At 37.6% G+C, this 26,510-nt stretch overlaps 1 protein-coding gene and 1 pseudogene across 4 annotated transcripts in view; one reads left to right on the forward strand and one right to left on the reverse strand.

The window, feature by feature from the left end:
* The window catches only part of Fmnl2 (formin like 2), a 279,290-nt gene that overhangs the window by 107,498 nt on the left and 145,282 nt on the right, over positions 1 to 26,510 (reverse strand). For all 4 annotated transcript variants that reach the window (XM_048345456.1, XM_048345458.1, XM_048345457.1 and 1 more), the window contains exon 2: positions 12,755 to 12,838. In XM_048345456.1, the coding sequence (XP_048201413.1) occupies positions 12,755 to 12,838 (84 nt within the window). The remainder of the gene's footprint in view (positions 1 to 12,754; positions 12,839 to 26,510) is intronic.
* Positions 3,406 to 4,284, forward strand: LOC125350666 (annotated as a pseudogene).

The following is a 26,510-nucleotide window of genomic DNA, read 5'->3' on the forward strand; positions in this document are numbered from 1 at the left end:
GCAATGAACATTGTTGTGCTGGTGGCATTACTGTGATTTTGTTTGTGGTCTTTTGGATAGATACCCAAAAGTGGGGCTGCTGGGTCACAGGGGAGTTCTATATTTAGTCTTTTGAGGAATCTCCATACTGCTTGCCAGAGTGGCTGAACCAGTTTACATTCCCACCAACAATGAAGTAGGGTTCCCTTTTGGCCACATCCCCTCCAACTATTGTTATTGTTAGTTTTCTTGATATATGACATTCTTACTGGGGTGAGATGGAATCTCAATGTTGTTTTGATTTGCATTTCTTTTATGGCCAGTGATGTAGAGCATTTTTTCATATGTCTCTTGGCCATTCTCATTTCCTCATCAGAGAAGTCTCTTTTCAAGTCTTTAGCCCACTTGATGAGGGGGCTATTGGTTCTTTGCGGTTTTGTTTTGGAAAAAAGCAATTTTTTTTAGTTCTGCATATATTTTAGAGATGAGGCCTTTGTCTGTTGAATGTCTGGTAAAGATCTTCTCCCAGTCTGTGGGCTTTCTGTTTATCTTGCGAGCTATGTCCTTTGCCGTGCAGACGCTCTGCAGTTTGATGCAGTCCCATTTGTCCAACCTTTCTTTGATTTGTAGCCTTTCTGGGTCTTTGTTAAGGAAGTTCCGTCCTGCGCCAAGGAGCCCAAGTGTTTCTCCTACTCCTTCCTTTAGTGTTTTCAGGGTGTCTGTTTTGATTTCAAGGTCTTTAATCCATTTGGAATTGATTTTGGTGCAGGGTGATATATAAGGATCTAGTTTTAGTTTGTTGCATGTGTTGAGCCAGTTTTGCCAGCACCACTTGGAGGAACTAGCTTTTAGGAAAGAAGTTGGAAGGAACTTTTCCTTGTGTTTGGAGAGCTTAAAGAAATAAAGAGTTCCTTCAAAATCTCAAACTAAAGATGGCCAAGTGATGAAATGCCTCTTCTTTTTTAACAGGGTAAAAAAATAACCATGCCCTATGGTCAATCTTGGCACACTGCTGAAACTCAGATCCAACAAACTGATGTTGGGAACCACCCAGCATCCTTTCCTAACTATTTCTTGAGTACTTATTACATGAGATTATTTGATTTGAGAAAACTGAGATCTGTAGCCTTGCACATTAATTATCCTCTGCTTTCCTAATGTATACAACTAACTTCCCTTCAATAAATAAATAAACACTTAAAATTACCTAAAACCATGAACCAACCAAAATTGGTCCACATGGTAAAAATTATAGCAGCTGTCAAGTACTTTCTTCTCCTTTCTGCACCACTGTTTAGTCTTTCTCATTCTTCTTGCAGATCTAGTTATAGCAAGATCTAGTTTAAACAAGATCAGAGTGCAAAGGACACAGGCTACTCCCATCTAGCTTAGATGACCTTCCAGGTGTGTGCTACCCAAAGTTGTTCTGCAAATTTTGGAAAAAGCCTCACCTGTAACCTTGATGATGTAGAATTTTACCTTCAATCACAAAAGGGAGGGGGGAGGGGCTGGGAATATGGCCTAGTGGTAGAGTGCTTGCCTTGTATACCTTCAATCAAACAATATCCAACTTGGATTCTGATAGGGATGAAAACCCTTATTATATGGATCATTATTCATCCTGGCATTTACAGTGAGGTTAACAGTAGTCCCTAAAATATATGTCCATGCCCTGACCAGTGAGTATGGCCATAGTTGGGAAACAGTGTTTAATTATGTAATCGGGCATTAAGTCCAGTAAGTGTCCTCACACAAGAAAAGAGAAAAACAGACAAAGCAAGAGAAAAGGACCATGTCAAGATTGAGGCAGAAGGCCAAAGGTATGGCTCAAGCAGTAGTGTGCCTGCAAGTGCAAGGCCCTGTGCTGAGTGCAAGCCACAATTAATTAATTAAAATGAATAAATGAAAGAGAGGAGAGAGACAGGGAAGGAGGAAGTAGAATGAAGGTAGAGGTTGGGACTGGTGAAGAAGGATCTCCTCTATATCTCATGGAATTAACGAGGCCCATTCAGACTTTAGGTTTCCAGAACTGTGAAAGAAAATGTTTAAGCCTCCAACAATTTGGAAGTGCACAAAAACCAGATAAAATATTTCTTACTAAAACCAGTGAGATCTTTGTGTGTAATGAAAAAATCCCATGAGAGTGTGGCCTTTAAGCTCGGTTGATGTCTCAGTGAGGACCCTTGGGCCCCAATTCATGTGTTCCTTTTTCTCACCACAGGGGTTTTCATATTCTGTCCTTCATGCCTAAGGGTACTTCCTGCTCCACAGCCCAACCTGCAGAATATATTCTCAAATATATGACAGGTGAAATTTTTCTCTTTAAGACTAAGATTGGCCACTGTTCTTGCATAAGGGCCACGTGTTTCTCTGTGAGTTATTTTTTAATTAGCACACATTAGTTGTGCAAGGGAGAGGTCACTGTGGCTTTATATGTATGCATAAAATATATCTTGATCGAACTTACTCTTCTCTAGTCTTCTTACCCCACTCAAATCTGCCTTCTAACACAGGTTTCATCATCCTATTTCCATATGTGCAAACAAACTACTACAATCATTTTCATCCTCATTTCAATCTTTCCATTTGCTTTCCTCTCTGTTGATATTCTCTCCCCTCCAATAGAGGCTGTTTTATTTTGCTATGGTAATTTTTTCCAGTGTATATTCATTGCACAATCACTTTATCTTTTCTCACTCTCAACCTTTTGCTAGTCAAGAGAGTTCATTGAAATTCTATATGCCATCTTTACACATCCTTTAAATGTATTTAAAATTATATTCTATCATTATTTCCCCAATCTCCCCTCCACTTCATCACTCTAAACAGTTTCATAGTTAGAATCATGCCTTATGTGCTTATGCATATTTACATATGTGTCCATTAGCTTATACAAATGAGTGAAAACATCTGTTATGTGGCCTTTTGAGTTTGGCTTGTCTCAACATGATGATCTCCAGTTCCAGGAAATTATATGAATTCATTTTCTATGGCTGAGTAATATTCCATGGGGTGTGTGTGTGTGTGTGTGTGTGTGTGTGTGTGTGTGTGTGTGTGTGAGAGAGAGAGAGAGAGAGAGAGAGACAGACAGACAGACAGACAGACAGACAGACCTCTTCATTACTCATTCACATGTTCTTGGGCATCTTGGCTGAATTTATCATTTGACTATTATACTCAGCACAAAACAAACATGGGTATACAGGTGTCTTTCTTATATGCTGATTTATACTTTTTCAAATGTATACCTAGTATTAATATAGTGGGGTGATAAAGAATATCTAATTTTAGTCTTTTGAAGTAACTCTGTGCTGATTTCAATAGTAGCTGAACTAGTACACATCCCACCAATGGTAGGAGGGGGTTTATTTTCCCTACATCTTCACCAGCATTTGTTGGTTTTGTGTGTGTGTGTGTGTGTGTGTGTGTGTGTGTGTGTGTGTGTGTGTGTGTGTAATGGATGCTATTCTGACTGGAGTGAGATGGAATCATAGTGTAATTTTGATTTCCATCTCTTTTATAGTTAAGAATTTTGAACATGGGTAGTGAAAGAGGCAATTTAGATATGAAAGCCCTGTGTCCTGGTTGATCTGTAGCATGCTGAACTTGATCGACACCATGTATGACCTCTCAGCCTCTACCTGATAGAAGAGTTTTTCAAGTTGAATATGCTATGAAGCCTGTGGAAAATAGTAGCTATTGGGATCAGATATAAAAATGGTCTTGTCTTTGAGGAGGAGTAAGAGGAGGAGTTACTCTGATTCTCAACAAACGGCTTTTTAATGCTGATCAGCATGTTGGAATGGCAGTAGCCATTTTCTTGGCAGATACTCATTCTTGAGCAATCATACCAAGAGAAGAAGCTTCCAACTCCAGATCTAACTTTGGCTCTAACGTTCCACAAAAGTATTTTGCAGACAGAATGGACACATATGCACATGCTTATACACTGTACGGTGCTGTATGCTTGTGGCTACAGTTTCAGACTAGGGTCTTACTTTGTGAATGATAGTGAACAGCTATTTCATATGGTTACTGAGGCTGTGCCACTGGCAAAGCTAGGCAAGGTGCAAAGACAAAAGCTTCAGACAAAAGAGATTACCTGTTATGGATGTCATTCAAGAAGTTGTCAAAGTAATTTACATAGTACTAGGATCATGTTAAGATCTTTTGAGCTAGAGCTCAGCTGAGTGGGCTAAGTATCCAAAAGGAGACATGAAATTGTTCCAAAACATATAAAGGAGGAAGCAGAGAAATACTGTTAAGTCATATTGAAAGGATGAATCAGATGATGAAAATATGTAACATTTACTTTTTATATTTTAAATTTCAGTCACAGTCCCATGGATTATACATCCTACTGGCCGATTTTCATTAAATTTTTGCTTCTAGAAAGGAATTAAAAGAATGCTGAACATTTCTTCATGCATCTGTCAGGCACATTTTTCTTCTGAGAACTTTCCAATTCACTTGCTCATTTATTATAATTGGGTTGTTTTTTCTCTTGCTGCTTAAGTTTGAGCTCTTGGTATATTCTGGCTATTAATCCCCTATCTAATGAACAGGTGGCAAATATTTTCTCCTATCTCATTCAGTAATTTTAGATAGCAGGGTTTTAGCAATGATACTGGCATTGCTATTTTGAAATTTATAGAAAAAGACATATAGGATTTACATATATCAACATAAAGAAAAGTAATAAATATTAAATTAATAATAAAATTGATCTGGAAATATCGGTCTGAATGCTCAACTTATAAACATATTTTCAAAGTCTAGACACTTAAAATGAAGACTGAATTTGCCAAGAAGCTGTAAAGACCTGCCTCTCTCAGAGTATCTAGAACCTGCCCCCAGTAAAAAGAATAGGGCTTCTTGGAAAAACAGCATAGTGTAGGTCTAGGAAGGAAAGGACAAGTCAAGTCTGTGAGATCATCTTTTGTACTACACAATGATAAGACAGATAAGGTGATATCTAAAAGATAGAGGAGCCAGCATAAACAGACTCTCAGGGGTAATGATAAAGCTTCAAACAATACATATTAATGAACTTACAATAATGATGAAAATCCATGAATTCATTGTGAAACCCAAAAGAAGTCAGAAGAAACTCACAGTTCTCTCTGTAGAGACCCATTAAACCAGCTCATTACTTTGAAAAGGCATATTTTGGGAAGTAAATCCAGAATTATAATATTCTACTGTTAAGACAAAACCTTGTTGAAAGCTCTAACTTAAGGCCACTTAATGCTTAATGCTACTTAAGTGCAGAAGGTAAAAGAAGTTAGGAACTCATCATTTTGCAACTCCTAATGAAATCTATTCAACCAAAGACTATCAATCGGTTTTAAATCCATTAGGTAACCAGATAATGGGGTTCATACCTGCTATCCTTATAGGGAGAAGCCTGAAGCAGAAAGATCTCAAGTATAAGGACAGCCTAAGGTATAGATCAAGTTCCAGGCCAACCAGAACTACATAAGGTAGCCCTGTCTCAAAAACAAATACATTAAGTACAAAGTTGATAGGTACCTTAACATATATAATACCAAAGTAACAATACAAAGATTTCTGTCCAGCACAAGGAAAAATACAATTATAAAGTAAATCAGATTGCCACCTGATGAACTGAACAACCTTTACCAAATGTTAAAAACTAACATCACTTTTCTCTTTATGAGACTCTTGACAAGGATGGAACATCATCTATCTTGACTTCAGGCTAACTCTAGGTAACAGGAAATCCAAGAACCTAAATGTTACTCTGTGCAAACAATGGGTTAAAGTCAGAAAGTGAAAACTTCTTATATGAAAGGACTTAACTTGTCTAGTTTCTTCTTTATACATATATTATGAACAAAAGACTGTTTCAGACTGAGACCTAAGGAACACACCATCTAGATGAACATATGACAGGGCCTATGCTACATTCTCATTTGAACAAACCTCATCTTAAAACTGGAAAAGATGGTGGCTGGGGATATGGCCTAGTGGCAAGAGAGCTTGCCTCGTATACATGAGGCCCTGGGTTCGATTCCCCAGCACCACATATACAGAAAACGGCCAGAAGTGGCGCTGTGGCTCAAGTGGCAGAGTGCTAGCCTTGAGCAAAAGGAAGCCAGGGACAGTGCTCAGGTCCTGAGTCCAAGGCCCAGGGCTGGCCAAAAAAAACAACAAGACCCAGTATCATGCCCTCTGACCTCTCCCCCTAAAAAAAAGTGAAAAAATTGAAAAGCTACACCCATCTAAGGATTAATAAAATATCTGTATATCACTAATTTAAAAAAAAAACTGGAAAAGATGAATGTTGTCATAGAAAATAGTAAGGAACTGTCATTCATTGTAATCGTGGTACTCTGTGTATTTGTGCATGCACACACGTGCACACATGCACAGAGGAGAGAAGATTCTCATTTTTTAAAACACATATTGAATGCTTTAAAAAATAAGTGAAAAAACAAAGTTCCAAATGGAAGAAGATTATGAAGAAGCAAGGACAGACATCAGAATAATAAAAGAAAAACTGTAAGGGCTGAAAGCCGGAATTTGAAAAGAATTAAATAGATAGATTACAAAAGAAACAATGATGGATAAGAATTAAATAACATTTCAACATACCACAGAATTATCAAAATACAGTAAAAATGTAAACGATTTAACATCAAACAATATTAAAGTAAAAATGCAGTTAGCCAGACAGTACAAAGGCAGGGAGAGGAATTGGTGTTTTCTGTCCCAACAGCTGGGGGTAAGAAAAGAACAAAGTGAGTTTGGCTAAATGTAGAATCAAAGCCAGGAACTTGGGGGTAGGCGCTGAAGGCAGATTAAGTCTGGAGTCTGGGAGCAAGGGGGCAGGGGAACTTCTGCTGGTATCCTTTAACTTCTTCCCTACTCTCTCTCCACCCCACATGCTTGCTCAAACCACTAACACTGGAGTAGGCAATGAAACCCACCCCCCTCCTCCCTCCCCCCCCCCCCTGGTCATTTCTACATTCCTTCATTACCCCTGATGCTCCAGAACAGGCCTTCATTCATTATTTCCTTTGGGTCATCAGAGTCTAGATAATCAATAGCCAACAATATCTATCTACTTATTGACAGAGCTATAAGTGGCTCATAAAAAGAAACACTTAAAAAAATCAGGGCTGGGTATGGCTCAAGTGATACAATGCTTCTAAGTTTAAACTCCAAATAATATAGAGGGAAGAAGGGAGAGATCAAATATGTATTTGCTTTAATTTTCTCTTTTGCAAATAATGGGACTTTTAATTTCTTAGAAACTTTTATTTCAGTGGCAAATTAGCTTAACTATTGATAAAAGTTATCCAGTAAGTATTTGCTTTTCCTTTGAAACAAACAGTATTAAGAAACAAGAAAAGGGTTTAATTACATAGCTATCTATATATTTTTTCTTGTTTGCTGTGTTATAACAGTTGCTGAGCACTGAGTCTGCCACTAAAATACACTGCCAGCACCACTACCCCACAACTGCTCATAGCTAATATTTTCATTGATTAAATCCACTCTCATGGTATAGGTCATTTGGGCTAAAAAAAAAAAAAAAAAAAAAAACAGCAAAGTGATCAATTTTCATAGTAATGCAGTCTCAGCATAAAAGAGTATCCACTAGCCTGACTCAGCCCTGGCTGAGAAGCAGTGAGCTCTTCCTGAGGACTCGTGCCAAGCCCTGAAAGTTGTGATTTGATTTCTCTGAAGTGCTTAACACAGGAAGATTAGACTGAGGATAATTTCCTCTCATGTCTTCACACTCATCTTTTGTTCACAATCTCCTCCCATATCACTCTGTACACGTGAATAAAGATGAGATTTCCATCTCTCACTCTCACTCTGGCCCCTTGCAGAAGACAAGAAGGCAAAATTGGTCCATGCCACAAACATCCCAGAAAAATAGAAATAATACCACCAGACTCAGAGTGTGCCTTCCTAATTCAGCTTAGATGTGTCACTGCAATCTGGACTGCATTATACATGTAGTTTCTACCCAATCAGTGTCAGTCATCTCAAATGTCCTTGAGTTCCTTAGCCAGCTCCAGCAAAGATTCACTTGTAAACCAAGCTCTCCTCTGACTACATACATTCCAGCCACCTGAAAAACCAGAGTGAAACTTGGATGCCTTTCCCTACCATCTTCTTTTTTCCAGGCCTCCAGTGTAACACTGAATAATAGCCTTGGAAACAGGTATTCTCAGTCTCGCTCTGTAGTGGCCTTAACAGTGACCTAATCATGTGTGCTAAGAACTTGGATCTAAAATCACCTCTGAAATAAGGTGACTGAGGAACTCATAGGAAAGGTAGATGGACTTTTACTTCATATGTCCCAACTCAATGGTAGGTGTGGGGGTAGTGAGGAGCAAAAATGTCTTAAACTTTCCAATTAAAAAAAAATAAATGTTTGAAATAATAATCTCTAGGAACCCTGACATACACAATGATCTAGAGGTCTAAGTTCATTCAGGATCCCCAGAGCTCGCCCAAAATGGCATTTGCCCATAGTAATCACTGTTCTAATAGTTCTAAATTTGTCAGAAACAGACAAGGCCCCCAAAGTCAAAAGACATAGCACAGGGCCTACGATAAAAACTGATGCATGAGTGACATGTTGGTTTTCTTCCCATAAGCATGAATACCATGGAAAGAATCCTCTTACTGCTCGGCAGCTTTGGGGATTTTATTTGCAATTATCAAAGGAACCTAATTTTTCAACTTTCTACTCTCACACTATCATCTCATGTTGTTATTAAATTTTCCTTCATGTCCCCAGAGAGTCCTGAAATTGATGTCCTCATGGCAACAGAATCCACTTTCTAGAATCCAGAAAAAAGTTCAAAATAAAACACTCAAAATTAAGCCAAGGTGCATCTTGAGAAAGTATAACTTTTACTTACCAGCATGGCTAATAAATTATTTTATATTCAGTTTGCTCAAAAAAGATGAATTACAGACATGTGCCAATGGCTCACACCTGTAATCCTACCTATTCAGGAGGCTGAGATCTGAGGATCACAGTTTGAAGCCAGCCCAGGGCAGCAACATACATGAGATCTCCAATTAACTACCAAAAAAGCCAGAAGTGGCCCGAGCCCTGAGTTCAAGCCACAGGACTAGCACACATTGATTGATTGATTGATTGATTGATTGATAAATGAATGAGGGAGGGAAGGAGGAAGATGACTTACAAAGATTTACAACTTCATACAAGATTTTTCTCATTGAGGAAATCCTTGAGAATAACCACAGACAGAAAGGAATAGATGAAGCCACAGATGAAGTTGGTAAATAAATAAAACATGTATCATTAAAATACTATATCATTGGTCAGGGCAGACCACAAACTTAACTCCAGGTGCTCTATCAGCCAAGAAAAATGAGGAGAGCTATGATCAATTCCATGATTCATAATGTCCACATAGTAACTTTTCAAGGAAATGAAGCCTGAAATAATTTCTCTACAGGTTCTCCTATTCTCCAACAGGTGGGGCTTGAACTCAGGGCCAGGGTACTACTGACACCGAGGTCTTTTGCTCAAGACCAGTACTCTACCACTTTGAGCCACAGCGCCACTTCCAGTTGAGTGGTTAACTAGAGATAAGAATCTCATGGATTTTCCTGCTCAGCCTGGCTTTGAACTGTGATCCTCATATCTCAGCCTCTGGAGTAACTAGGATTACAGGCATGAGCCACTAGCACCCAGTTACACTATTATTTAAAAAAATAAAACTAGTATTTTTGCACAAAGCAAAATGGACCAGAAATATCTCCTTATGCTCGATTTTAAAGATAACACCCCACAGTCATTTTTAAAGGTCTTACAACTAAGGTTTGCCTTGGTATTTTCTTAAAATGAAACATCTATAGCTAGATTTTCCTGGCAGTATCAAACAAAGATGTACTGACACTACTGCTTGCTAACAGAGAAGGATAGATCCAATACAATACACATCCTTGAATCTTTTGAGGACAAACTGAAACCCAAAACCATCCTGGTGGTAAGAGTTAACATGTGAGCCCTCGCCCAGTAGCACAAGACAAGTATTATTTTATACACTTTACATATATAATCTCAAAGACTCAAAGTATATGAAGTATGTTAATTACATGTTTCCAGGAAGAAAAATGAGTACCATTAGCAAATATACTTATTAAGTTTTATATGCTTTAATGAATTGTCAAACACAAGTATACACTGTGGACCTCCAACAGGGAGAAATTACTGAAATTTGTCATATTTTACTTGTTTGTCCCATTTTTGTTTTTTTCTTTTAGGTATTTTAAAGCAAACCTCAGTCCTACCATTTCATCCTCACATCAGCATAAATTTCCTAAAAGTAGAGATTCTTATATAATCACAAAGCTAAAATCAAACAATTATTTCTTGGAATCCTCTCACTCACTAATCAAATATACACAGTTTTCCTCAGAAAGTCTTATTTACTTTGCTCCAAATGAGATCCACAAAAGATGCACAAAAGAATCACATTACTTTTCTTAAGTTCCTTTCATGTTTTTCTTCCCTACCCCTTATTATCACAGAAATATACTGTTTTTGAAGCTAAAATATAATATCCACTCTATAAAATCCACAGTTTTTTAAAAAAGTGTAAAAATTTTAGTATAACCATAAAGTTATGTAATTATCACCACTACATAATCCCAAAAGCTTTCCATCGTGGAGAAAAAAAATTCGTGCCCTCAGTAGTTCCTCATGGCCCCATCTAGTATGCTAGCAACTCCTAATCTATAGTCTGGCTCTACAGATCTTCCTATTCTAGATATTTCATACAAAAGGAATAATTGCAAGCAATAGATTAAGTGCTCACAAGTTAGATATCATGAACTGATCCAGGTTAGAGCCAAACATGTACAAGACAAATTCATGTATATAACAGACACGATTAACATTAATGTCATGTGAATGGAATATTATGAATGCTTTTAACTTCTGGTTTTTAATCTGTTCTTTGAAAACAGTATATAGCTCAAGTGATTGTCACATGTCCAACATACCCCTGGGCTACTCATATATGACAAAAGTAATTTTTGCTGGCTGCAATCTTCACAATGATGAATGGCTAACCAAAACTGATAGCTCATCAAAGCAAAAATGTGGTTAGGTAGGCTCAGGATTCAAACATCAACTCCCTACTTACCCTCTTAGGAAAGAATAACAATGCAAGACAGGAGAACACACTTCCTTTTTCTTTCTCTTGATATATCACTCATACATTGGCACTTTATGAGGAGCTCAGCAGAGATGGTGGCTATGAGTTAGATTACACAATTGCACATTCTCCACTTTACCACTTACAGCACTGTGTCCTTAGTAAGAGATTTAATCTCTGAAGTCTCAATTTCTTCCTTACATCAAATGGAGACACTTCAATGTCTCTGAAGATTTAAACATAAAGCTCTTTAATCTGCTCACTCCTTATCTATCATGAACAAATCAACACAACACCTTAGAGCAGATGGAATAGCATCTGTGTGGAGCTTCTAGCCTATGGAACAGTGATGCTCAGAATGAGGGGAACAGGTAAAGTAGCCAATTCTCCATGCTCTGGCATATAACGTAAAGAAAAGAGGATGATTTTTATCGCCACTCCAATACAGCTTTTGTTTGTTAAAGAACTGCAGGAAAACAACTTTACAAGGGGTACTTCACATTCTACTTTAGAAAGTAATACTTCTTAGGATGACACACTAGCCTATGCTGAGCCCTGCCACTAAATGCCAAAATTTCTACCAGTTACAATGAATAGAACAAAACATTTAAAAGGATGATCACCGGTAAGTGTGAACGTGCAAAAGTGTGTATGTGTATACAATCATATACTGTTTTGAAAAACAAATGTAGAAAGATACTTCAAGTCATATAGTGAACATCAAAGGCTTAAAGCTAGAAGATTAACTTCACATTTTGTATCCCAAGTCAGGGTCTGTTGTGAGTTAATAGGAAAATAAGACCAGCTGACAAGTGAGTAAAATCAGAAATTGCTTTATCAGCTACCAAACTTGTTTTATAAACAATTCACCTTCTTGTGTGGATATATATCAATTTACATAAATAGGAATGACAATTAAATTAGAGAGCCTATGTCATTCAAACAGAATAAATTGCTGTGGAAAGCAAACAGAAACACACATCATCTGAATTTGGTTGCCCACTTAAAAGTTGAACCACAAGGGGCTGGGGGTATGGCCTAGTGGCAAGAGTGCTTGTCTCGTATACATGAGGCCCTGGGTTCAATTCCCCAGCACCACATATACAGAAAAAACGGCCAGAAGAGGCGCTGTGGCTCAAGTGGCAGAGTGCTAGCCTTGAGCAAAAAAGAAGCCAGGGACAGTACTGTGCTCAGGCCCTGAATCCAAGCCCCAGGAATGGCCAAAAAAAAAAAAAAAAAAAAAAATTGAACCACAAAATAGTTTTTGAAAAACTGAGAGTATGGGGAAGGGAAGGGAGAATGATGAGAGGAGATGAGATTGAATAGACTACATTGTATAAATAAAGAGAAATGTCACAATGAAATCTCCCTCCTTATAGCTAATATATGCTAATAATTTATGCTAATTAAAAACTGAGAGAATGGAAAATAATGTAAAGTGAAAAGAATGACTTTCAGGCTCCTACTTCAGTGGTAAAAACACAGGAAGGTAAAGGATTCACAAAACAGAAACCCAAGCAACTCCCAGGAAAATCCTGATAAAAGGGGGAAATGAGGTTTTCTTATTTCTTTCCTTATAAGGAAAGGATTCTTACCTGATCACAAATCAGTTCCCATTTTTTCTCATTGTCATACTGCCGCAGCAACCTGGCTTTGTCAGGAGGTAGGTTCATAGCATTCTGTAAAAAAGAAAAAAAATATCTATCATATCCATGGTAACTCAGAATTAATTCTACCAGACTCCTTTGGCCTTTCAGTTACTACTATCTGATTCAATTAATGGGGGAGGGAAGTTCTATTGTCCACCTGAGACTAAGATGGTCTGTCTGAAACAATTAAGACTTGGATTTCAGCAGTGGTGGTCCTTCTACTTCCTCACTGCACAGCAGACTCCTTTTGGACTCAATGAAAAAGTCAGGAGTGGTTGCTCAGAGGCATATCACTCTAAGTTCTTTATAAAGTACCGAAACCATAGCAGACAGAATAAACACTAAAAGAAACCTCAATGACCAGAAGCACTGATCTGCTTTTATTGCTTTGATCAACAACCCTGAATGAAAGAACAGGTTTTAAAAAAATGATGATGATATGACTAAGTTTTCTGTCTTCTCTAAGAGATGACAGTATTCTTATAGAACATATTAATATTAGAAATCAATCTTAATTTTGTTAAGCTAGGTTGGTATATAAGCTACGCTTGAGGTAAGCCAAGTTAAATACTTGATCTAAATATCAGCATTAATATAAACTCCCTCTTTGACACAACACATCTTCTATAGTATTGTTTGACCAGGAACATTCATGTGTTATGAGTCCAATGCGATAAATAGCCAATCACACACACTTTAGGAACCTTGACTTAGATATGAGGTAAAGTCTTTGATAGATCACAGTAGATAAAGAAAACTCCAGAAAAAAAAATCCAGATGTTTTCATGCCTCTCCAAAGTTCCCATGCTCTAAACAAGCTAGTCAATCCACAAATGTTGTCTATTAATTATCTTATCTATCTCAACCTCAACAGTTCAAATCATACCTATTCATAAACAGAGCAATGCTTCCTGCGGGTATTCAAATGGAAAAAAAAAGTCCTGAGCTGTTAACGTTCAGACCTCCAGCTCTCTGAAGGATTTGGCTTACTGAGAATAAAACTCTCTTTAGCATAGATATGATTTCTGTCATAAGAAAATCAAATTTAGTAGACAGGGGTGAGTAAACTAGTCTAACTTAATAGCAGAGAACCAGATTGGAAGATTTTTATAGATTTAACCCAAGCATGTTCCCTCAAACTGTATGCCTTAAATTTCCATACTACCTACTAACCTGAAAATTACTTATCACACTGTAGAATTCATAACCCACTGACTTCAAAATATTTAACTTTTCTCTCAAGTTAGCAACGGAATTTGAAGAGTATGAACTTAAGTAATGCTAAGATTTCTCAGATACAGAACTATGTGAAGTGAGAAAAATGTTTTCATAGGGCTTCTTTCTATGGAATAGCCACTTAAAACTAGAATGGATAATACCTAATTATACTTATTAGTTATTATAATTTAATAAAGGTAAACAATCACGCTGGGGTAAGACAAAGGAGAACTTTGGATACCTTTCTGAGGAGGCCAAAATTCTTCACTATTAAATAACCTAGTCTGTCATTATACCCCAGAGACAAACATTTTCCTCTTAAACTGGTATTGACCTTCAGGTTAGTAACCCTGGGTGTGATTACCCAGCAAGGAGGAACATTAAAATTATTTAAATAAGTTAAATGAATTTTCCCTCCTGAGTCTTTATTACTCTCTTACAATATGAATAGAACAAAATTTTATAGGAACAAAAACCAGCATGCCTGGACTTCAACAATGTGCCAATCACTACAGTAGGCTCTTGCATGTCTTATTATCTCATTTTATCTGCCATTTAATAAGCAGATGTATATTTCCTTTCTTTCATGCATCAGTCAATCTAGCATTTACTAGGCATTGACCATGTTGTGCCAGCACATCTGCACTGTAGGCATCTGAATGGATTTACTTGTGAAGTTACTGCATGTGAGGCCCTGCCAAAGGCCTTCTGAAGACACACACATGTGAGTTGAAAAGCTGAATGGAGAGTATCTGTTTTCTAGATGATAAAAGTTCCTTACTACAATAAATTAGATTATCCAAGAATATTCTTTCTGGAAGTAATGTCCCTTTCCCTTCTTTCTCAACCAGGAAAACTTTAAGCATCAGCTTGGGTACCACCTGTCATTAGAACTTTCCCCAAGAATACCATGTCATGGGACTCTACCACTACTATAAGTGTGCCTCTATTATATCTATGGCACTTCCCCCTAATGCTTGCCCACCCAAATTCCTCACTGGACTAAGTACTTCAAGAACAATTTTTTAAAGCTGTTGCCTTACTGTCAGTCAACAATGTCAAGCAGCCTCATGGCAGTCAATAGGCATTATGCACTTTGTTGAATAAAAAAAAAAAAAATTAAGTAATTCAGTCAGCCTGAATTATCTTCAATGATTTGGGGCTTATATTTGAGCTACAAGTCATCTCTACACTAAAAACCGGTTCTGAATTTTATAAAAACATCCTCCTTCAGTGATGATTAGATGGCATACAGAACTATTTTGCTGCATGTAATAAACCACAAAACCTAACCTTTGTTGCCAGTATATTCAGACTGGGATTAATAGTAATAATTGATCTGCCCCAAAATAGAATTGCATTTGTAGTCTCACTTCTAATTTTATGCTTATCTGCATGATTTTACATTGCTTCTTTTATCTTACAACCTTCTGAAAACAGAAGATATAACTACTAGGTAAATAATAATTTAAAAAATCCAAATTACTGAGTATGTCATGAAGCAACTGGTTATAGTTAAAAGAATCTACAATAGTCCATAATCTGAAGTTTAATTATCACATACAACAAAGCTGAATGAAAGAGCCCAACTCATTCAAAACCAAATACTTGAGCTTTCTATCATTCTTGGCCCGGGTTCATGGTGCTATGTACCTGTAAAGCAATCCTCCTTCCCCCTAGAATCTCAGAGCTCATATTGTGAAGCCTACAGTAAAATGCAGATACTCAGAAGGGAAAGTAGACAGTACCAAATACATCTTATGTAATACTCCTTTGTCATTATAATCTCACAATTAACCCAGCACCTATTATAACAGGAAATTTCTATTATGTAACCACCTTTGGGAAACAAAAAAGAATGTGGACTTTAAAGGTAGTATTACTTATGGAAACAGAGAAAATCATGTCTAAGAGAAAGAGTTTGGACAATCTTTTGGAGCTCTTAAATAACAGAGATATAAAAGTTTTATAGGAACACAAAAGAAATGAGCCATAACTTTAATGGGAAAAAAATACATGGGAGGTGGCAATAAGAGGATTAAAGTTTGAAGTCAACCTAGGCAAAAAGTTAGTGACAGAGCTAGGAATGTGGCTTAGTGGTAGAGTGCTTGCCTAGCATGCATCAAGTCCTGAGTTTGAATCCTCAGTAGCACATAAACAGAAAAGGCAGGAAGTAGTGCTGTGGCTCAAGCGGTTGAGTGCTAGCTAAGCTGAGCTCGGTGAATTAACAGCTGTAACCCCAGTTACAAGGGAAGCAGAGGTAGAAAGATCACAGTCCAAGGCTAGTCCTATGCAACAGGAGACCTATCTGAAAAACAACTAAAGCAAAAAGGGTTAAGGGCATAGCAAGTGAAAAGCCCTGAATTCAAAACCATTACCACCCACAAATCTTTTAACTGAAGTAGAAAACATAAATTCTTACTCTTTTAACCATTTTCAATGTTGTATAATCATTCTCTAGAACTTGCAACCTTACACCCATTAAATAACAAATCCTAGAACCATTAATTGTGCTGTAATAAAATGTGATGGACTTTATCCAACACCTAGATGACCGGACAGTAGCAAAAATAATGAAGTTAAACAGTAGAGAAGGTATAAAGAGGTTATCAGATGGGCTCTGTAACAGAGCAAGCTATCTGGATTCTAACCCTAACACTATCACTTGGGCATGATGATGCATACAACTGGACTAAAAAAGTAAACTAAGTACTCAAAAAGCCAGTGAATGTAATTAATAACTGAAGGCCAGTAGCAGATAAGAATCAAAGAAAAGCATCAAAACCAACAAGATGTACTCTTTGTTGATGATCTGACATGTCTCAAGCTCTTAGGCTCTTGGCATGCATTATCCAATTTAATCCATTTATAATCCAGACAAGTAAGTATTATAATTTCCACTAAGCAGAGAATGAAGCTACAGGAAAAAGTTTAGTAGCTTTTCCATGTATGGTAGGTGACAAGTTATGATCAAAACAAAGGTCTGATCATCTTCTTCCTGTGAAACTGAAGCTTCTAGAATGACTGCCTGAAGTTGACAATTCTACACAGTAAAAATATAATCCTTCCCATGTAAAAGTGCAAATGCATGCTAATATTTAGGCTACTTACATTTTCAGAGAAAACAGTAATATTTTACATAAAGCTTCTGAATATTTAAAAAATATACATAAAGTAGAACCAAAGAAAATGGTGACTAGGTTGGACAGGACCTGACAAGGCCAAATCAAGGTGGTGATGGAAAAAATGTGTTGTGAACTCAGGCTTCAACAAGAATCAGTGAAGCAAGACAGAAGACACTGTGTTAAGAGGACAGAATCTCAGGGGAGAATGGGTTACTGGGTATAAAGTAGGATACTATGAATTGAGCCTGGATCGTGGGGAGGCAGCAAGGATAGACAGCCAATGACACAAAATTGTTTTGAATATTTGGACCCTGAATAAGTTACCTGAGCTAAATATCAGCTTCAGTCCCCTGTGAAATGGAGATGTTCGTGGTGGTAGCAATGAGAGTGAGGATGGTGATGAGAATGCTAAGAATGATGGTGGTGCTTCCCTGCCTCTGAGTTTCAAAAGAATTAAGTGGGGCAAAAGTAAGCACATGCAGAATTCTCAGTATAACATATTATCCCATTTATTTTCATTATTTTGGGTAAAGAGGAAGGGAGGGAGAAAAGTATGACTACAGGTAGGCTATACAGAATAAAGTGTAAATAAAGAACCAGGCATAGGGCTGTGAGGCACACAGAATAAAGCAGAAGAGAATGGGTGATTAGCAAGCAAATGTCAAAGAACAACAAGTTTTTTTAAGTGTCTTCAAAACTCCCCAGGTAGGCACTGGAGGCATGCATGGTTCAGGTGGTAAAGAGCTGGCCAATGAGTAAACGCAACAGATACTGAGTTCAAGTCCTGATCTTGGGGTGAAGGATGGGGAACAACCCATATAGAAAATTCCTCTTCATTCTCACTCCATTGCTTTTGCAATAATGGGAAATCAGGTAAGAAACAGATGGGGGCAACATGATGATTGCCAACATAGCACATGGCCTACCCTTTGCATCAACTTTCTTAAAAGCTATCTCCCTCCATGACCTATATTCATGGGCCAAGAAACTACCTGGTATCTTAAATTTTAATATCTTTGTAGCTTAGTGAATGCTACTAAAATATATTCAGCTTCTTTCCTGGCATAGGACTCAGAAAGACAGCCAAATAGTTCCCCAAAGTGAACTACATGAGTCAGTCATCTTTCCTTTTAACTGCTATTTTTATTTAATCATCAAGGATAATTAATGGCACTCAGTGAAGCCAGTAGAGCCCACAAAGGGAAAAAAATGAATTTCTCCCTAATCTAGTTACAACTACAAAATAAAATCTGACTGGAAAGTTGTCCTTTCAGTAGAATGAAGCATATCTTTAATCTCCCATTTGCAATCTTAGGTTCACTATTTTCTTAAAAGGCTTTCTTGTTCTCTTTTCTTTCATTTACTTATTCGTTCTTGAATGAAATGCATGGGACCTCATTATACCTTTTTTGGGGGGGGGGGGGAAGAGAGGGGCCGCTGTTCCTGGGGCTTGATCTCAGAGCCTCTCTGTGCTCAAGGCTAGCACTTGAGCCACAGTGCCGCTTCCAGGTTTTTTTTGACTAGTTTATTGGAGGTAAGAGTCTCACAAAGTTTCCTGCCCGTGCTGGTTTCGAACCACGATCCTCAGGTCTCAGCCTCCGGAGCGGCTAGAATTTACAGGTGTGAGCCACTAGCATCCAGCTTGTAACTTTTTTGTTCTTGTTGGTACTGGGCTTTGAACTCAGGGTCCTACACTTGGCAAGGTAGGTAGGTGCTCTTACCAATGAGCTACAACTCCAGACCAGACTCGTCTCTAACTTTTATATAGTAAAAAAAAAAAAAATGCAGTGCTAGAAGCCAAGCTTGTGATAGTTTAATCCCATACTGTCTTTTCTAGATAACCAGATTCAAGAAGGTGAAGACATTTGTCCAGGTTTATGTACCTGGTAGAGCCAAAATGGTAGAGCCAAAATCCAGGCCAATGGGGACAAGAGACGCCAGTCAAGGTTTCAGTTAGGCAGAGCAAGGTCCAGATCTAATGTGCACTACAGTAACTATAGTTAGCACATTATTCTGTATATTGAAAATCTGCTGAAAGAGATCTTAAGTATGTACACATAAGCACACATCACAAAATGGAAGAGGTGAGTTCAATCCATTTTATCACCAAAGAGGGGGGAAAAAAAGGAGGAGATAGTAACTATGTGAGGCAAACTATAATTTTAGTGGTTATGTATATGAAAATACTAAATTATAACATTCAATGTATATAAATTTTACTTGTTAATTTTACTTCAATAAAGCTATTGGGTAAGAGAGAGTATGGGAGTTTGAACCAGGGCCTTGCACTTATTAGGCAAATACCTTACCACCAGTCAAGCCTCTTACCCTATTTTCCATGAGTTATTCTGAGACAGGGTTTCACATTTTGCCTGGCCACTCCTGCATCATGAGCCACATTATCTTATATTTCCTGTCACTGCTGAGATGAAAGTCAACTTGCTACAAAGATGGAATTGCACCAACTTTTTTGCCCAGGCTTTTCTGGAACTGTACTCCTCCAGATCTCAGCCTATCACATAGCGTGATGACTGGTGTCAGTTAGTATAGAAGTGGTCTCAGAGACATTTATGTCCAGGCTTGACTTGAACCACACTCCTCCTAACACTCGGCCAGATAAGTTGGATTACAGGAATAAGCTAATAGCATCTGACAATAAAGCTAAGTTATTGTTGTTGTTTTAAAGAATCCAGCCAACATGTCTACTGTTTTCGTACTTAAATGTGTCTGAGTGTATATACACTGCATGTAAGACACACAATGGAGAAACTCACACCAGATAGTGCTTGTAAAATAAAACCAATTTGCAGTTAATAGTCAAAAGTTATCAGATATTATTAATTACTCTATGTACATTTTAAGGAACATATGCACTGTCATCACCCTATACTTTTAAGATGACTACATAGTTGTCTTTTCCCATGAGAAGCATAAACACTTGCCCCTAACTTCCCTTTTCCTCCTTGACATGGGGCTTCCTCTTCCTAGAACTCATTTCGTTAGTTTACAAACCTCTAAAAAATTACAAATTTGTATTACCAGTAAACACTTTGTCAAACTTCCTATGAATTTTGTTTTAAACTAGTCACATATTTACTATCTTTTACAAGTAGGAATGAACAATAATTTATTGGATTTATATTTGCATTATGTGTCTGTAATTACAGGTCCAACCACCAGAAATGTGGACGGTAGGAGCCAATCTCGTCCACAGAACAGAAGGGCACAGCTATGATACCTTGACAGAGGGAAGGTTTCCCTGCAGTTCATCTACTTACTACCCTCTGAATTGCTAGCTCAAGTGAATCAATAACCAGGCAGAGGCCAAAACTACACACCCCATCTGGTCATCATGCCATCTCCTGGAATCCAGATGCTATTGCTTTCAAACACAAAGGGGATAATCATTCATTCCATTTCTTTCAACCCTCATATCTGATTTTCATTAGAGGATTGATATCTGATTCCTTGACATGCTCTGGAATTCACACAACTCTTTGCTTTACAGTCTGCCTATCGCTGTGCCAAGAGCTGCGTCTTTATGAGAATATTGTAAACTCTGATGTGCATTTACACACAAAGTCATGCTCAAGTAGCCAGGAAACACCTCCATGGGAGATAACCACACATGGAAGAAAGGCACATGCAAGTACTAGGCTTATAGGTGCAAGTAAAACTGAGTCAAAATGAAGAGGAGGGGTTATTTTGGCTTCCTTCCACAGAATCCTATAGAGCAAAAGCATTTTAATAAATGAAGATATGAGACTCAACTATCTTCAACATATTAGAGGGCCACACATTCTACCATAATCAAGCCATAAAAGAAGGTGCTCTGTCTTGCTTGTCCTAAAGCTGAATCTTTTCACCTGTTCTATAACCCCAAAATCCTGGTCTAATTCTCCTCCACACCCTTCTCAGAAACACAGCCCCACCTACCTTCTGAAGATTCTTAGGATAATTTCCATTGGCTGGTAAAATACTAATAATAGGAATCATTGATAGAAAATTTGTTTGGGGGTGTTGAAAATATGGGAAAACAAAATGGTAGTTGCACAATACTATGAATTAGCTTAATGTGACTGTACATTGTACATTCAAACTGGTATTTTGGTGGTTCATGGGGCTTGAACTCAGGGCATGGGCACTATTCCTGAGATCTTTTGCTCAAGGCTAGTACTCTACCACTTTGAGCCACAGCTCCACTTCCAGTTTTCTAGTGGTAAATTGGCTTTGCTCCATCCTCAGCTCTCAGTCTCCAAAGTAGCTAGGATTACAGGCATGAGCCCACCAGTACCTGACTGGTAAATTTTACAGTATGTGTCTTTCATGTTGTATATATTTTACAATAATAAAAAGTGGGGAAAAGAGGCATCAAAGTGGTGAGATGTGACTACGACTTCCTCCAATGCTGGCTTTGAAGGTGAAGCAAAAGGACCACAAGGCAAAGACTCTAAAAACTGACCAAGAGAAACCAAGGATTCCAGAGCTTAGAGAAAGGAAAGGAGAGACTTTGATTTCTTTCAGTGAGGCAAAACTTGTCTCCCAATTTCAATTTAAAAGCTATAAGATAACACTAATTTCTTAAACCGTCCATGGTAATGTGTTATAGAAGACTAGAATCTAGCCAATGATGTTTTACTTTCCCTTTCTGCAATTCCAAATTGTACAATTTTCACATCTGCTTCTTACTCCCAATCATCAGTGGTCTGATGTCCATTTTATATGCTGTCAATTCAAATGGATAAAAGCCAGTTCTTAACTTCATTACAGTAGGAAACAGAAAACTTTGGGGGCCTTAATAATACTCTAAAATTAAATTAATAAAAAGTCTAAAAATAAAACCATCAACTCATCAAGAAGACATGTTACCAAATTACAAGTTAAATAAATACAATTACACTAGCACCACTGAAGGTTTCATTGCAACCCACGTGTATCAATCATCCCTCTGCTGGATCACCTCAAGAATCCCATGGGATCTCTACAGCAAAGCCCACCCAAGACAAGTAGTAAGCTTGGGAAATCTTCCTTGGCGGGTATTTTGATTAACTTTCTTGTTCACGACATTCTTTTCCCTCATCCTGTTACTTAGCTTTCAGCCCTCATGTCCCAAACGTGGAAAAGGCCACCCATCACATAGACTTTCACCTGTGCATGCACATCGTCCAGGTTTGGCTTTAAACACATTAATGCTGCTGCTATCTTTCTGTTCAGCTTCAACCATCAAAGTTATTTTACTCACATGGATGTCAAAGGGAATAATTGTATATATAATTTTTAAGTGACTAACTCCTTGATGTGTCACAAAAACAAGAATACTCTAATCTCACAGTAATAATTCAACTTCAAAAATCTTTAGAGAGGGGCCACCAGTCACATTTCTAACTGCCCATACAATATAAATCCTACAAATTCTTGAACATAAAGATGATTTATGTCCAAGGCATCACCCAGTCTCCCCAGCAAAGCACCCATCACTCAGGCAGTGCCAAAAGTTCAAGAACATCTCTTGTGCTTTCCTACTCCAAGTCCCTCACTTGATAAATATTTCTTCTACATCTCCCACAGTACCATTCTCCTAAGCCAAACCTACACATCAACCCAAGACTAGGACTTCCATTTATCGGGCTCAGAGTAACAGTGTCTTTGAGTTATCACTAATAACACGTTCTAAATGCCCAATAGTTATTCTATCATTTCCTATGTCTATACTTCTGATCTAATGAGGATGAGCATTCCTTGGTACACTGTCATGCCTTCTACAATACTTCTACACAACATGGATAGACACTCAATATACAAATTCCTAACAGTAATTAAAATTTAGGAGTCAGGTAAAAGCACCCAAAACACCAGCCAAACCAATTCCGGGGTGTGTTACAAGGTAATTTAGATTTTATATCAGCTATGCAAGACAGTTATGACACCACAGATCACTTATTAAACAGCTGATCTAAATCATATATTGCAAAATGGCCCCTTAGACACCACAGTGAAAAATGTGTTTGTTTTGAATGTGCAAGGTTTTCAATGTTTGTTGCTTCTATCTAGGAGCCAGAAAAGTTCTTATAAAACACAACTTGTGTATTGAGTTATTGATTTTATAGTCTCACATCAAAGTGGCACAATCTCTGTAGCAGAAAATGCTACCCTACTGAATGCCCTGGTCTCAGTCTATGAGGAAGCAGCAGGATACATTTGGATTGCTCACACCAAGCAATGCAGCAGGGAAGAAATCCTGCTGATACTTACAGACACTGCATTTCCAGGAAGTAAAAGTAGTAGGTCCCAAGGTATTCACTACTCATGTATACAAGACAGGTGGACAAGAAAGGGGTATGGATTCCCCATGCTTCTCAGTGGGGTACCACAGAAACAGGCCTGAGAACGCAACCCCAACTGCTGGACTCAGTCCACCCACTGATGCATTCTGGATGCAAACATTTTTCTGTTTTCTACAAAGCAGTGCTATGCTTCTCCAAGAAGGATATGAGTATTTGGTGCAATGCCAAAATATGACAGTGGCCATTTAATCTTTTCATTCTTACCATGCTCTAACAACTCTACTCTCTCCCTTACTCAAGAGATAAACTACACCCAATACCCAGACACCACTTCATTCTAATTCACATGACTCTTCATGTCTAAGAACCACAAGTTCAACGCAAACCAACCCTTCCAGCAAGGGAATGTTCATTTCCAGACAAAAGGTGCCTCTGATCCTTATTTGTCTTCTTTCAGGGAGAATTTCAGCTCTGATTGCAAATGAACCACTGTTTTCTATCAGGCTTTAAAGAATAGTACCAGAATCAAGACACTTTCTGATTTGCGACTTTAAAACTACCCATACTTCTTCTAAACAAGCCTTTAAAAATCTGTCCATCCTCACTCTGTCATCTCAGGATACTACAGCAATGTCCCCTCCCATCAAGCTACCACTGACAAATAGGCCCATTCATCCTCCTCCTTCTCCCCTCACAGTATATGTGTGTGTGTGTGTGTGTGTGTGATGTGTGTGATGTGTGTGTTTCTATAAATGGCAGACACCATATTATGTTATTTCTTGTGCTTGGACCACACAAACATTATGTAATAGAGGTGCCACACACAGCATGCATAAAAAATATACTGAATTTATCAAAGTATATTAACAGAAAAGGCCACATTATTACAACTTAAATCATTCTTTAATGTCTCTGATAGAACCCCAAGCTATTACAATGTGTTCTGGTCATTGACCTAAGTTCAAATTCCAATTACTAGTGTTTCATTTGGGCAAATGACTACATTTTTCTGAGTCTCGGGGTTTTCATATAATAATGAGAACAAAAATACTCTCCTTGTCAGAATAGCTGTGATTAATAGAAAGTATCTCTCAGAGCAGGAGATATGTGGATCAGGTTGTAGTATGTTAAGAAGAGGCTGGGCTGTGGATGATGATTCTAGTCTCCTGAGTGTACACACACACACACACACACACACACACACACACACACACACAGAGAGAGAGAGAGAGAGACAGAGACAGAGACAGAGAGAGATACAGACCCTACAAATGAATCCTAGAACACATCTCACAAATCCCAGAATAGGAATTACTTGCTATATATAAGCTAACAAGTTGTTAAAACTTTCTGAACTTGTAAAAGGATGACTCTGGCTACTATAAAGAAATTTCTCTTTAGAAATAAATACTAGCCCTTTAGAATAGATTTTATGAATTTAGGTACCTATGACAATTAAAAACTAAATGAGTTACACTTTATACATGTAAAGTGTCTCACTGAGCTCACAGCCTGAGATAGCATCTACCGTACTTTATCTACTTTGTGTGAGAATATAGCACAACCAAGCTGAAGAATGGGAGGAGCACCTCCCTTAACCTGGTGCCTTTGAGAACTTCTGACATACACACACACATAAGAATTTCTGGTGTTATATGTGTTTAGCTAATAATCAAACAGAGCACCTAGTGGAAATGGCTATATCTGTGGTTCCCAAACTGAGTGCCAAGGAACCCTAATGCACACATAAAACCTGTGAGAAAAATTTAAATTTCTGTAGAAAGCAACAAAAATCAAATATGTCTGATTTTGCCACAAACTATTAGTCTCAGTTAGTTAAGCCTCTATATTACATCACATTATGACATCCATGAGGTCATACATCATGTTAACTGCAATGAAAGACAAATAACAGGAGAAAAATCAAAGTCCAACAATAAATAAGGGTGATCACAGATCACACACAATCTAAATCAAGATTTGAGTTTTACAGTGCCCCAAAAGTGCACTTGTTATTAGTGACTATTTTTAAAAGAATAATATTCAATTATTTTTCCTCACAATTACATATTTCTTTTTCAAATAAAGTTAGCAGGACATAAGTGAACAATAAACATTTCTTTAGGCCTAGGGGTACAACAAAACTTACTGAAGAAATGAGGGTACTATGAACTGAAAGGTTTGGAAAGTTCTGGTATAAATTAAAACCATACTGCTCTGGAAGTAGTCTAAAATAAAAATTAATAAAACCTATATTAAGAATTTGTAAAATTAATTTTAAACAGTATGAAAAACTATCAAGAGTTGAACCAGAAAAATAAATATACACCCTTGTCAAATAGATAAAAAAAATATATCCTAAATATAGCTCTTTCCCAAGGGTGGGAGGTGAGGGTCCATGCAAACAGTTTGCCACAATATGCAGCCCTAAATTTACCTTGATATATAAACTTAACCTTGTTTTAGACTAAATACTCTCTCAACTCATTTGAGAGAACATAGTTTTATGGTTAGAGGGATACTCTGAAATACTTTGTCTTGGCATAATTATTAGCATTGTGCCCATCTCAGTCTCAAAAACATAAATAAAGCTACAGGCCAATTTCAAACCCACGAAATCAAGGTAGAAGGTAGGAAAGAATTTTTTTTAAAACCTAATAACCTATTTTCACTTAAAAAAAACAACAAGATTAGGCCATCAGTGTCACTGCCGGAACCAGGTGTGGTTCCTGTATCCTGGTAGCCGGCCAATCCATCCTTTGACCATGAAGTAAATCACTGCAGTAGACAGTGACCAGCAGGCTCTGCACCTTAAAGATTTCATGCATGTTTGTTTCACTATGACATTAACAATATGTAACAAAGAAACCACATAATTCATAAATGCTAAATCTCATTTGTTTACAGGTCTCTTGTATTTGTTAAGTATACCTACAATTTGATCTCTATTAATTCTATCAACTTTTTCTTATAATCCCCTCCAACTGTTCCTCAGGCAAATTCTATTATCTGTCCCCCTACTCTTTCCCAAGTACTTCCTACTCACCAATACTAATTTATTCCCAAGAAACTCAG

Source organism: Perognathus longimembris, chromosome 4, assembly GCF_023159225.1.
Source record: "Perognathus longimembris pacificus isolate PPM17 chromosome 4, ASM2315922v1, whole genome shotgun sequence".
In the NCBI taxonomy this organism is placed as follows: domain Eukaryota; kingdom Metazoa; phylum Chordata; class Mammalia; order Rodentia; family Heteromyidae; genus Perognathus; species Perognathus longimembris.